The following is a 14896-nucleotide window of genomic DNA, read 5'->3' as shown; positions in this document are numbered from 1 at the left end:
CTAGAAAAGAATGATAAGGAGAACACTTTAATTGCAAACTGTACAAGATAAGAAAGCTACACTCAGAGAAGGATTTATCAGATTAAGAACCTGACTTTGAGAAATAAAAATGAACCAATTATTTACTTAAGGAAGATAGAAAAATTGTAATTCTTATTAAAAAAAAGAGCAACTAGGAAGAATAAATACATAGATGAAAGCTGAAAAATAAAACATACGGCAAAAAGAAGGTTTGAAGTCAATAAAGAACTTGTTTCTTTTAAAGAACAAAATAGATAAATCTTTTGAGACTGATTAAAAGGAGAAGAGCAAAATTATAAAAAATTAGAAATGATAAAAGAGAAATAACCACAAATACAGATGAAATTAAATATATAAATTATAAACCACGTCACTCTGTGAATAATGCATTCAGCACATTTGAATGCATTATTTCCTATATAAGCATACAATCAACTGAGCATAAAAAGAAGTGAAAAATTTGTGTACAATGATCACCACAGAAGACAGTAAAAAAAAAAAAGTGCTCAAAAATCAATTGTTAAACCCTCAAAAATTTGGGTATAGAAGGGAGATACTTCAACATAATAGAAGCCATATACAACAGACCCGTAGCTAGTATCATACTGAATGGGGAACAACTGAAAGCCCTTCCTCTAAGATCTGGAACACAATAAGGATGCCCATGTTCACCACTGTTATTCAACATAGTACTGCAAGTCCTAGCTAGAGCAATCAAACAAATAAATAAAGGGCATCCAAAATTGTAAAGAAAGAAGTCAAATTATACTTGTTTGCAAATGATACAATCTTATGTTTGAAAAAACCTAAAGACTCCACCAAAAAAAAACCCAGATCTGATAAATTTAGTAAAGTTGCAGGATACAAAGTCAACCTATAAAAATCAATAGCAGTTCTATGTGCCAACAGTGAACAATATAAAAAAGAATTCAGAAAAGTAAACCCACTTAAAATAGCCAGAAATAAAATTATAATAAATTCCTAGGAATTGACTAAAGAAGTAAAAGATCTCTATAATGAAAACTACAAAATACCAACGAAAGAAATTGAAAAGGACTCCAAAAAAATGGAAAGATATTCCATGTTTATGGTTGGAAGAATCAATTTTTTAAATGTCCATACTACCCAAAACAATCTACAGAGTCAATGCAATCCCTATCAGAATACCAATGACATTCTTCACAGAAATAGAAAAAAAAAACCCTAAAATTTATATAGAACCACAAAATTTATATGGAACCACCAGAATAGCCAAGGCTATCCTATGTAAAAAGAAAAAACTAAAGGAATCACATTACCTAATGTCAAATGATACTGCAGAGCTACAGTAACCAAAACAGCATGATACTGGCATAAAAACAAACACATAGACCAATGGAATGGAATAGAGAACCCAGAAACAATTTATACACCTACAGTGAACTCATTTTCAACAAAGGTGCCAAGAACATACACTGGGGAAAAGACAGTCTCTTCAATAAATGGTGCTGGGAACACTAGATATCAATATGCAGAAAAATGAAACTTGACCCCTATCTCTCGCATATACAAAAATCAAAATGGATTAAAGACTTAAATCTAAGAACTAAAACTATGAAACTAATACAAGAAAACATTGGGAAAATCTCCAGGACATTGGTCTAGGCAAAAATTTCTTGGGCAATACCCCACAAGCACAGGTAACCAAAGCAAAAATGGACAAATGGGATCACATCAAGTTAAAAGGCTTCTACACAGCAAAGGAAACAATCAACAAAATGAAGAGACAACCCACAGAATGGGAAAAATATTTGCAAACTACCCATCTGACGAGAATAGTAACCAGAAAATATAAAAAGCTCAAACAACTTTATAGGAAAAAAAAATCTAATAAAATGATCAAAAATTGGGCAAAATATTTGAATAGACATTTCTGAAAAACAGACACACAAATGGCAAACAGGCATATGAAAATGTGCTCAACATCACTGATCATCAGACAAATGCAAATCAAAACTACAATAAGATATCATCTCACCCCAGTTAAAATGGCTTACATCAAAAGACAGGCAATCACAAATGCTGGTGAGGATGTAGAGAAAAGGGGACCCTTGTACACTGTTGGTAGGAATGTAAATTAGTATGACCACTAAGGAGAACCATTTGGCAATTCCTCAAAAAACTTAAAATACAGCTACCATATAATCTAACAATCCCAATTCTTTTTAGAAAACATTTTTAGAGACTGGGTCTCACACTGTCACCCAGGCTAGAGTACACTGGTGCCATCATAGCATTCAGCAGCTATCAGTGCCTGGGCTCAAGGGACCGTCCCTCCTCAGCCTCCCAAGTGGCTGGGATTATAGGTGCATACCACCATAGCTAGCTAAATTTTTTAAATGTTTTATGTTTTATTTTGTAGTCTTACTATGGTTGCCCAGGCTGATCTCAAACTCCTGGGCTCAAGAAATTCTCCTGCCTCAGCCTCTCAAAGTGCTGGGATTAAAGGCATGAGCCACAGTGACTGGTCTTCTCAATTCTTTTGTAAAGCCATAATAATTTTGATACTGATAAGTGTATTATTCCATTCTTGCATTGCTGTAAAGAAATACCTGACACTAGGTAATTTATAAAGAAAAGAGGTTTAATTGGCTCACCGTTCTGCATGCTGTACAGAAATCATAGTGGCTTCGGGGGAGGCCACAGGAAACTTACAGTCGTGGTGGAAGGTGAAGGGGGAGCCCGTTCTTCACATGGCCAGAGCAGGAGGAAGAGAGAATGGGGAGGTGCCACACACTTTTAAACAATCAGATCTCATGAGAATTCACTCACTATCACGAAAACAACACAAAAAGGGGAAATCTTCCACCAAGATCCAATCACCTGCACCAGGCCCCACCTCCAACATTGAGGATTACAATTTGACGTGAGATTTGGGAGGGGACACAAATTCAAACCATATTACAAAGTTAAAAAGAAAAACCAAACAAACCTGTAGATCATTCCATTTGGTCACATTATTTTATTTCCTGTATCCATTGCTAGATTCAGTTTGCTGATATTTAGAATGTTTGCATTTTTAGTCCAACGCACATAAGTTGAGACTAAGGAACACTTACTGTCCTGCTGGAAGGAAGGGTCTTTATAAATGAAAGCGTATCAGAATGGATTCTGATGCACCCTCACATAAAAATAAAAGCAGAAGGCAGAAGAGGACCTGGGTTCCAGTTGCCATCTCTGTAGGAAGTCAGCAACTGTGGACCTTGGTCAGGAAGTGTAAGAACGATGTATTAATGATCATCTTTAAAACTTCTGCTGTGTTATTTGAGTTGCTCTCGCTCTACCTCTCCACATATTTGCATTAAATCCTTTAAAAAGAAGAGGGCCTTAATGCTTGTCCTCAGGGGCAGCAAAACAAGGCAAGACTTGGGAAAACAGCAACCTCCCTGGTATCCAGGCTGGGGAAGGTGAGAACTACTAATGTGAGTTGTGGGTGGGCTCAACAGTTGAGCAGAGTAGTTGAGGAGCGGGTCTTGACTCTGGGACATAGGGTGCAAGGTCTAGGAAGTTCGCATCATTTGCTTCCCTCAAGTTCAGGGAAGATGTCTATCTCCTCACCTGATTAGCCCCTTGATAGAGTTTGGATATGTGTCCCCGTCCAAATTTGATGTTGAATTGTAATCCCCAATGCTGGCGGTGGACCTGGTGAGAGGTGTTTGGATCATGGGTGTGGATCCTTCGTGGCTTGGTGCTGTCTTTGTGATAGCAGTTCTGGTCATTTAAAAGATGTGGCACCTCCCGCTCACTTTCTGTCTGTTGCTCTTGGTTTTACCATGTGATGTGCTGCTCCCACTTCACCTTCTGCCGTGATTGGAAGCCTCCCTGAGGCCTCCCCAGAAGCAGACGCTGCCATACTTCCTGTAGAGCCTGCAGAATCGTGAGACAATTAAACTTCTCTTATAAATAAATCAGTCCTAGATATTTCTATAGAGCAATACATGAATAGACTCATATGTTCCTATTAGCCAATGGACTCATTCCTTCAACATTACTCACCCCATCATTTCCTTCAACAGTGTTACCCACATCTGTCATCCGATTGGCTACATGTCACCATCTTTTTTCTATCTGCACTTCCCATTAACTCCTCCTACCCCTCAAAGCCTCACCTCTCCATGAAATGGCTCTGAAATCCTAATTATTAAATGCATTAGGCACTTTTAAATCCTTATCTTTCATAACTTTGCTGTATTTTCTGCAACTTGGGTTTTTTTGTTTTGTTTTGTTTTGTTTTGTTTTGTTTTGTTTTGAGACAGGGTCTCACTCTGTCAACCAGGCTGGAGTGTAATGTAATCAGGGCTTACTGCAGCCTTGACCTCCTGGGTCCAAGTGATCCTCCCACCTCAGCCTCCCAAGTAGCTGGGACTACAGGCATATGCCACCATGCCCACCTAATTAAGAACCATTTTTGTGTGTGTGGAGATTGGGTCTTACTATGTTGCTCAGGCTGGTCTTGAACTCCTGGGCTCAAGTAATCCTCCTGTCCTAGCCTCCTAAATTGCTGGGATTACTGAAAACTTGGGGTTTCTAACAACGATGTATTTGGCCATTTAAACTTCCCACTGCCTCTGAGCCCTTAAACTTTCATTGAAGGCTTTTCACAATCTGGAGTCCCAACTTGGGTAGGTCAAAATCTCTTTGGACTTTGTTTCCTCATCTGTCAATGAATTAGATGCTCATTACTTTTTCCTCTGGCTCAAAATTAAAATTCTAAGCCTTCCCTGGTCCTTCTCAGCTGAAACCTGTCTTCCTCCTCTGAATGTGGGTCAAAGGCTAATTCTACCTATCATGTATTGCATCAATTCATCTAAGAAATCATTTGCACATCCCCTTTATGTTGAGAGTTGTGTCAGAGGAAGGGGAGGAAAAGAGATAGACCTGGCCCCTGCCACTGAGAGCAGTGCTACTGGTGTGTGTATATGGAGCTTGTCATATGAGATACTTCCTTTAAGGGCCAGAGTTAGCTACATATCCCATCAGGGTTTGTACAAAGTAGATACAAAGAAGGATTTGCCAAAAGCATAAAAAGCCCTTGTGCACCTAAACGTTACCTGCTCACCTGACTATGCTCGTGGAGCTAGCAGGAAGTTCCCCGGGTTAGGAGATGTGGCAGGGTGCTTTTCCCGAATACTGCCTACTTTAACACTAGTAGGCAAAGACTTCAGATTCTCAATAAAGGGAAAAACAAGCTATGTAAAGGACAGACCCTTCTTTTTTAGGCACTGGAGTGAGATTTTAAATAGTGGTACTTTTCACTTCAGATAGAGGATTCAAGTTTATTTATTTTTCTTCTTTTGCTTAAGTAAAGCCAGATGCTAAGCAAGGTATGAATCATGTGGAAAGCTTTTAAAGGTGGTGAGGACAAATGATCACTTTGGTTCAGATCACTAAAATACTCAAAAAATGCTCACACTGAAGTATCAGGAATGCAAACATGATAAAAAGTTAAAAACTACCCTGATGAGAAAACATTTTAAAAATGGCAATGATGGTAAACTGGTCAGCTTCTACTACAGACTGTTGGGTCTACGGCTTCTTATCAGAAGTTTTCTCACAAGTTTTCAAACAGCAAAACCAAAATGATTACTGGAACTACAGTGTTGAATACTATTTAGTAAGTAGTCTCTGAACTGGAACAATCTGCTATGGCACATATGTTTTGTTTCATTCATGATTCCAGTGATTCCTCTTACAAGCTTTTTCTGTGCATTTGGCCTAGAAGAAAGGACAGTGTGGGGTTGACAGTGATGGTACTTCTGAACCCAGAAGATTCCATTTTCCAAGCCTCTGACTATAAGGGGTTCTCAGGGCCTGCTGAGATGTGTTCCATCACCACAGAAACCATGATTTGGCATTCAGCAGATCCAGGTTCCCAGGAAACTCAAGGTAAATCCAAAGGTTTATCAGGGACATCAACAATTTTAGGGCTGGAAGACAAAGGAGGATACAAATGATTGCTGCAATACACAAAAGTTTTATTTTTGACTTTTTTCTTCTTTTCTGAAGGCAAAATAAAATAGAACTGAACATCAATGAATTTTGTACAACAAAAACAACTTTTAATATGGAATAGTCCATGAACATTTTAAAATCTCGGAATGGCTTCCCTTTTTCAAAGTCATGCTTTCTTGCGGTCCACAAGGAATTGGCACGGAGGAGACAGTGGCAGCGGCGGGTGAGGTGAGTGGAGGAGGGGGCTTCTCTCAGATCCGTGTTAGCTGGTGCCACAAACTGGATGGGAGGATGCTCTCCACTTTCTCCATGACAAAGTTTAAGGGGGCAAACAAAGTGCTGAGGAACTGCAAAGAAACCAAAAAGACACAGAAGTCAGCAGAGACCTTGTTCAAGACTGTAAAACAAACCTCTCCTCCCACGCTTGCAGCTTAAGTCTCTGCATTACGAAAGTCTCAAAAGGCGACCATTTCATCTTTATGTTTACAGGAAACATCAGCTGATGGTCAAAACTACATTCCAGTCCTTGGCCCCAGACAGCACTGTTAGATAACAGGGAGAAGTGTCAGCTGACAGCCCCCTCACTTCCCTGACAGGTGGCCCACGGTCCCGAGGTCTTCCTGCTAGTCTTCAGCATCTGCTGGCTGCCATGCAGATGACTGGTGTCATCAAACAGGAATGATGGATTGGTGGCAGGTGGGCATAAGAGTTAAAAAATTGTGACAACTTAGACAAGCTGCTCATCTAGCTGGGTACAGAGCTCACTTTAAATGGAAAAGGCAATTTTAAAGATCAAGTGTATTGTGTATGAATTTCTTTGCAATCCCACTGCCTCCCAAACACCAGTGCAGCCTGGGCTCCTTTCTGAGTCATGTGTTTAGCAGTATGCCTGGGACTCTGGGGGAAGGCGGCAAACTGGCGATTCCATGGAGGACAGGTCCTTGTTAAGAGAGGCTGCTCCGAATGTACCTCTGGGAACTCTTTTATTTGGTTACTAAAGTCCTTTCTGCTCTTCATGTAGAGAATAAAGCTCATTAGCTGTGTCTTTTAAGAAAGCCAAATGCTTCACCATGAGACTCTTTTTAATATATTCTCAAATCCATTCTAATTCTGTTATTGTGAAGAATCAGCTTCATTCCACAACCCTTCCAACACCTGGCAGAAGAGGTACCCTGTCTCAGGCAGGAAAGAAAGAGGTGTTTGGATGGTTCTATTGCCCTCTGTCTGCTCAGAACCCAGGTATTGTCTCACTGGGGTTCGACACCTGGTTCTTGTACTGTGGAGCCCTTTGTCCTAAGCCCTTGTCCGTTACATAGCACCATCGACACCACTAAGAATTTCTTGTAGAAGTGTAGCGCAGCGTGTGTGTTTATATGCAGAGGGGATCATAGTTCTGAGGTCAAGCAAGTTCAGCACATTTAATGAAGTGAAATCAGGCTCCTTCACTAGGTGTAAGTTCTGTGGACTGTGGGTCTTCAAGAATAGGTATGGTGGGCAAGTTTCCCAAATTTGCTGACCTAGAATTTTCCCTGTTTTTTTTATTTTGTTTTGTTTTGGGACCAGCAGAACACACACTGGGAAGGCCTGCACCACATTATAGCCAGATCATCAAGTGTGAGATCTGTATAATGGAAAATGAAGAGAGCATAAAATCTAGGATCCTTCTCCAACCTGTCTTTTACACCAATTAAATCTATTTATTTAGTAAGGCACTTAAGTGCTGGGGGAAATATAAAAGGGTCTAAGACAAAACTAAGCTCCACAAAGATCTGGACCAAGCAAAGTAATAACCAGATATAGGCTATGACAGCAATCAGGATAGAAGCCCAAACAAAGCACTGGGACTGGAAAAGGGAGATAATTCATTCTGTTGAAAGGAGCAGGAACACTTCTGAGAATGAGGCAAGTGAAATGGTCTCCAGTGGATGCCTGGAATGTCAAAAGAGAGAGATGGGGTAAGGATGGTAAAGGAAGAAATAGGAGCAGGGTGGGCCCTCCAGGCTCAATCAACAGCCAGAAGAGAAATGAAAAAGCAACAGTATGAGCAGAAGGTGATAAATGCTTCAGTTTAGCTAGGATAGTTAGAAGAAGTAGAGTTCAAAAGTGGCTAAGAAGGACACTGGGCAGGGTCCTGCGTGCCAGGCTGGATCTGCAGTTAAGAAACAGGCAGCCATGTCAGTGCTTGAGCAAAGAGGAGATGGTGCTGTCCTCAAGTGGGTGCCAGATACATGGCAGTTTCTGATAACCTTCTGAAATTATCCTTTGTTGAGTTCACAGGGCCACTCTACAGAATAGATGGCCTATCCTTTTCAGTTTAGAGCTGGACTGGGTGCACCCATGAATGCAGTTGGAAGGTATCATGGGAGACAATGGGCCTGGGAATGAGCAATTAATGCCAATGACTCTCAGAGCATTTGTAAAATCCTAGTTATAAGAGGATAATATGGAACAAGTCTACTAATTGTATTATCCCAACATGATATAAAATATACACATATATACAATTATATATGTCCGCATATGTGTATATATACATACACAGACACATACATAATCAGAGACCACCAATGCTCCATAAACCACAGCATCTGTCTATAATACTCAACTTCATAAAGAGGAGTGAAAGTGTTACAGTGGTCTGGATAAACCAGAGATTCTGACAGGTGGTGGAAGATCAGGCTCAATAAACAAGGTGATATTGCTGGCAACATTATCATATCCTAAAGACTTGTCCGAAAGCAGATTTAGAACTGTTGAAGCTGTGGTTGAGTGGGGAAGGAACTGCTAAATATTGAGCCATTGCAGCCACTGAGCTCTTATTACAACTGCTGAACATGAGCCAGTAAAGTTAGATAGCAGGTGTCGCTCACAGTGTGGACTCAGGGTGATTCATACACACTAAAATGTGGGGACCTCAGGGAGGCTCACCTTGAGTTGCAGAATGAATGGAGATGTAACAGTGCTGGCTTAAAATAAAGGCCTTTTTTGTTGTTTTGTTTGTTTGCTTTGTTTTGGGCACTAACCTGACTTGGATAAAAAGCACAAAAGTGAGGCCTCTGAAAATCAAGAGGAGAGCTTCATCCTGTTTGATGTCCACAAATGCCCTCTTTTCCCATGCTGCATAGCAAAGTACAGTGGTCCCTTTTTTCCTGGATGACACCTGCCCTTCTCAACAAGCTTCCACAAGAAAGCCGTAATGCCTCCAACATATAGAATGATTCACTTCTATCCCTCCTATCTAGAATGTTCTATCCCTGGGAGACTTCACAAAGACTCCCTTGAGCTTTTTCCTAGAGGGCCTAATTTACTCTCTCACAAACCCCAGTTGAGATGTGCTCCCTTCATTACTAAGCCACCTTCTTATAGCATGCCTCCCATCCCACACCTGCAAGGAAGCAGCGGACAATGTAGAGAGGTGTCTGAAACTGCTAAGCCCTTTTACTTAGTAACCAAATAAAGGCTAGTGTCTTGCATAAATAAAGGCTAGGAGGTATTAAAAAACTGTCTGCTTTGGGAGGCCAAGGCAGTGGATTATGAGCTCAGGAGATTGAAACTATCCTGGCCAACATAGTGAAACTCTGTCTCTACTAAAATACAAAAAATTAGCCTAGTATGGTGGCATGTGCCTGTATTCCCAACTACTGGAGGCTGAGGCAGGGGAATCGCTTGAACCTGGGAGACAGAGGTTGCAGTGAGCTGAGATCGCGCCACTGTACTCTAGTGACAGAGCAAGACTCCCTCTCAAAAAAAAAAAAAAAAACAACAAAAGTCTGGAGGTGCATGACTTGCTTAGGATGCTCAGTTATATTTCTGCACATTTGAAAATTAGTATTTTTTAGTTGGAGACCCAAGCAATAAAGGAATACACAATCAGAAAACAGCAGTTTTCACTTGACTTAGGGGGAATTTATTGCTGAAAAGTTAAGTCTGAATGAGCAACACCAAGAAAACCTGAAAGAGCTTATTTATCTCAATGTCTAAAACTGTCCAGAAGGCAGAGGTACCTGGTTAAATCTTAAATCAAAATACCCCAGGATTCAATGAGTGTCTTGTAGTGAGAAAAAGCAACTGAACTAATTAAAAAAGAGAGAGACACTTCAATTGCCTAAAACACCATCACTTAGACGGTCACGGCTCCCAACAGGCTTCATTAACATTCAAAACGCCTCTGCTTATCTGAGTAAGTTCCAGGTGCCCTACTGCAATCAGACAATTGACATTTCACAGTAATCAATATCAGGGTTCAAAGAGGTTGAGGCCTATAAGTGAAGAGATTCAGAAGTCAGGAGACTCAGTCTCAGGGAAGGAGAGAGACTAGAGAAGGAAAGACAGAGGGGTCAGAATGCTGACCTTCCCACATTCTGGGAGGAGGTGGGTTTGGAATGATAACGTATTTATGTGCACCCTTATCTCTGTAACTAAACATTCTAGGAAGAGTTAGTCCTAAATCACTGAGGTAATTAGATTAGGGGGAAATGCCGGTGGAAGCTGCTCCTTTCACTATTTCCCAGTGGTTCACACTTCCCTGTAAGCTTCCTTATGAGCCGCACATCATGATCACCATGTAAACACACTGGAGAGTTCCCAAGCCAGCAGCTGGGGGTGGCAGTGCAATCTCTCTGCATCTACTAAAGGTCACTGTCCCAGGGACATTATCTCAGGGAAGGGCTGAGAAAATCACTTTCACAAGCTGCAAATGGTCACAGGCAGCCTCTAAGGCATTTGTGATAACCTGCGGGGTGTGGGGTGGGAGCTTCGGGAGGGGCCTGATGAAGTGACCAGGGTGAAGACGCAGAGAAGACTCAGGGGGCAGGTCGAGGAGGAGGCAGGAGAAGGGGCTTGTCTCAGTAAGACCATCCATCTTCCTTCCCCCAAAGTCTCTCCAGACATTTTGGAAACTGCTAGACCTTAATGAAGGGCAAGATAAATGTGATTCGCCAGACAGAGGTTTACATGCAAACTTATCTAAAGAACATTTGAAAACTACGGGGAGCTGACCAAACTATCACACCTTGGTAGTGTAAAAAATAAGAGGACCCTAAAGGCAGATTTATATTTTCTTCAATCATTTAATCCTATACTTAAAACCAAAGCTTTGAAAACATTAAATGAGGAGAGTGGCATCCTGTCCCGCATCCGTAATGAACACCCCTCTCCGACACTCTGGAAGCACAGCTACACAGCCATTCACAGTCTAGAGAATGCCCAGGTGTATTCTAGTCGCTATCCTTCCCTCTGCATTCCCAGTCCCCTTGCTGGTTAAAGTGGGCTCAGGCAATTACTCATTCTATTCAATACAGTGGTTGTACATCCACATCACCAGCGCTTGACAACTCAGGTGGCCATGCTGATCCCAGACCAATTAAGTTCACGTTGTGGGGGCAGGCCTCAGTAATTTTTAAGTTTCTCAATGATTCCAAGGTACAGCCAGGGAAACCATTAATTCCTGAAAAGCTTCCACCTGAACAGCTCTGAGGGTACACCACCGCAGCTGCAAATAGGTGCTTGAAGGTTCAGCTTTCCAAACAGTGTCCCTGGAAGGAGATGGGAGAATCCCCTCCATCTCCATCCTTGGAATCTGCTGGGGGCTTTGTTAAAAATACAGATTCCTCCTGCTAATTAATACTCAAGATTTTGGATTTCTGGTGGTGCGGCCAGGTGACTATATAGACTAGAGGCTGGGAATCTCAACTGATTCAAAACTCCCACTAAGTGCTATTACAGTTGGTTTAATGAAGAATACTGGACTAATAACATACTTTTACAAATATGCTCTAGAAATATTTAACAGAAAAACAGAAAATGTAAAAGAGCAACAATTGTTTAATGTTGTAAAAATATTCTTTTTTTTTTTTTTTGAGACGGAGTTTCACTCATGTTTCCCAGGCTGGAGTGCAATGGCGCGATCTCGGCTCACCGCAACCTCCGCCTCCTGGGTTCAGGCAATTCTCCTGCCTCAGCCTCCTGGGTAGCTGGGATTACAGGCATACGCCACCATGCCCAACTAATTTTTTGTATTTTAGTAGAGACGGGGTTTCACCATGTTGACCAGGATGGTCTCGATCTCTTGACCTCGTGATCCACCCGCCTCGGCCTCCCAAAGTGCTGGGATTACAGGTTTGAGCCACCGCGCCCGGCCAAAATATTCTTATTTTAAATTTTACTAAGTTACACTCAGTTCTGGCAACTACTTTTACTCAGAGATTGGCTAGGGAGTAGAAGAAATTAATAAATAGTCCAGGCCCATAAACTAAGGAACATTCAAGGCAGCAATATGGGTGATAATGGGTGTAGAAATCATGTCATGCACAGAAGACTTAAGGAAATGTAAGATATTCTACCTGGAGGAAAAATCAGGTAGTCGGTTAGAGGTGGCCATGAATGAATGAGTGTCCTAAGAATTCGCAAGAGAAGGAGGGCTGTTTGGTGTACACTCAAAGTACAGAACAGGAATAAGTGGAAACTAAAGGGAGGCAGATTTTCACAGTATAAGGCAAAGTTCTGAGTAATCCAATAATGAAATAGGCTTTAATGTTTATAAATATGTAAGTACCCCATCACTGAAAGTATTCAACATGAGTCTAGGTGACTTCCACTGAAGACTGCTATTAAAGGCAATTTGCTTCAGGTCCATTTCAACTCTAAGAGGCTATAAGTATAAAGAAGAGAAAATACAATGCTAAGCTGTCTCTGATTTTTCCACTGACTCTTTCTGCAGAGACCACTGCCATTTATTTATTTATTTAATAATCATTTATTGAAAACCTACTATATGCAAGGCACTGTGCAAAGCCTTGGGGTTACAGAGATAAGGAAGACAGCATCCTGCTCTCAAGGAGCTCACATTCTAAATGGGGACAGACAAGTTTTCCACAATTATAACACAGTACAATCAATGTGAGAATATATGTATTCATGGAATACTGTGGGCTCATGGAGGAGAGACGCCTAACTCAGCTTAGAAGCACTTTAATGAAAGCTGAGTACGAAAGAACGAAGAGGCATTAGTAGAGTGGACGAGTAGGGTGGTGACAATGAAGCGCATTCCATGCACAGCAAACAGCATGTGCAAAGGCACAGAGGTGTGCAGGAGCCTGGTACGTGTGGGAATGGTGAGTGATTCATTATGACTGAAGAGCAGTGACTGTGCAAGAGCTGGGAGAGCTGAGGCTGAGGGGTAAGCAAGGGTCAGATAATAAAGAGCCTTAGATGCCATGCTGAACAACTGGGAATTGATGCTGAAGTGACCGGGAAGCCACTGGAGAAATTCAAGCAGGGAAGTGACATGCTCAGAAGTGCAAGTCAGAAAGACCATTCTTCTGTCAGTATAAAAGAAAGGTTGGTGGAGGATAAGACTGGAAGCAAGGAGACCAGTTAAGACTATGGCAGGAGTTCAGGCAAGAAATAACAAGGACCTAGACTAAGAGGGATGCTTTGGGAAAAGAAGGAGGGAAAGAAGAGGTGAATAACATTTACTGAAGGCCTAGTTGCTTAGGAGGTTAGAACTGACAGATTGCGAAGGCCAAGACAGATGGGATGTGGGGAGTGAGAGAGGGTAGAATTTGGGAGGGCTGCCGAGTTTCTGGCTTGAGCAACGGGGTGGATGGCGGAGGTCAGGAATACAGGAGGAGGAGCAGTTTTGGTGGTGGGGGAAGAGGGGTGATGAGTTCAGTTTTGGAAATGTAGAGATTGAGGTGCCGGAGGGATTTCCAGTTCATCTTCAACACGCATGAAAATACTCTTGCAATTCCAGTCCCTGAACTCTGCCGAGCAGAAAATGTCAATCATCTGGAAAGGGATTAAATCAACCCAGCCAAGTTAGAAATCATGCTTTCTGATTGCACTGGACTTGAAATCTGAATGGAGTTCCAGGGATACAACTGATACTCTTTTCCTTATTCCTTCTGTTTAAAACTCATCTTTGGCAAGATCAGTAAACTTATCCTTAACTGCATGTGCAGGTTGAAATGGTCAGTTTTCAACAAAGAAATAATGGTTCTTGACTGTCAATGCAGATGGCTTTTCTTATTAAAGCTCCTCTCCCCAAGCTCCTTAAAAACTCTTAATGGCTTTCCATATTTCTAAATGTCATTTCAGTTTACTTCTTAATAAGCCTTCACACCCTCTGTTCATTCCTTAAACAAGCCAAAGGTTTGCAGCCGTTTAAAAAATTATTTAAATCATCTCTGAAAACGTAAATCTCATCCTTCACTAAGGAAAGAACCACGATAGCCAAAGATTAGATATAATGTCATTCAATTATAGAAAACCAAATAATTTCCCACACATTTTTCATTTGCTAGAATTCCCTAAATCATTCCACCCCTTTGGACCTCCTGCATTTTTTGGAAACTGCTAAGAATTTGTTTTGTGAAACGAGGCAAGACATGCAGTAATAACCTGCACTTTCTCATTTGACCCTTAATGCTTTGATTCCACTGATGATCATGAAAATTAAATGGTGAGCAATGATCTTTGCAGGCTCGTATCAATTTCTGCAAGGCAACCTTGTTTCTCTTATGCTGCTTCCCTTGGCTTTCCCCAACCATTCCCCGAGGACTCCCTCTGGGCAAACACTCACAGCTTTTGCGAAGACCCCCATAAGTTCCGGGAACTGATGTGTCAGGAGGGCCAGCATGGCTGTGAATGAACATAATCCAGCAGTAAAGAGAATAAAGAAGGGAAGCTCCTTCTTTGGGTAAACTGAGACTTCATGGAAAGCTGTGGAGAAGACCAAAAGGGAAACATCAGGGCTGGAATAAAATGCATTCTCAGGGATGGTCTATATGACGGCACTGACCCCAGAGCTTTGGAAAGAGTTGGAAGACTATTGGAAATGAACAAAATAGTGCACCTGACAAACCGTAGCCAACATCTGACCCAG

At 41.5% G+C, this 14896-nt stretch overlaps 1 protein-coding gene across 15 annotated transcripts in view; it reads right to left on the bottom strand.

Annotated features, from left to right (window-relative positions):
* Window positions 1-5874: 5874 nt before the first annotated feature.
* Window positions 5875-14896, bottom strand: part of ST7 (suppression of tumorigenicity 7) — a 300125-nt gene continuing 291103 nt past the window's right edge. For 7 of the 15 annotated variants that reach the window (XM_017535062.2, XM_017535063.2, XM_037740805.1 and 4 more), the window contains one exon: window positions 5875-6359. In XM_017535062.2, coding sequence (XP_017390551.1) covers window positions 5890-6359 — 470 coding nt within the window. In that variant the 3' untranslated portion in view covers window positions 5875-5889. Of the gene's footprint in view, window positions 6360-12202; window positions 13801-14593; window positions 14734-14896 lie in introns of those variants that run through there. The other 8 variants (XM_017535069.2, XM_017535071.2, XM_017535073.2 and 5 more) reach the window with 3 other exon arrangements.

Source organism: Cebus imitator, unplaced genomic scaffold (genome assembly GCF_001604975.1).
Source record: "Cebus imitator isolate Cc_AM_T3 unplaced genomic scaffold, Cebus_imitator-1.0 Scaffold90, whole genome shotgun sequence".
NCBI lineage: Eukaryota > Metazoa > Chordata > Mammalia > Primates > Cebidae > Cebus > Cebus imitator.
The sequence above is the reverse complement of the archived record's forward strand: the minus strand, read 5'-3'. Positions and strand labels throughout refer to the sequence as shown.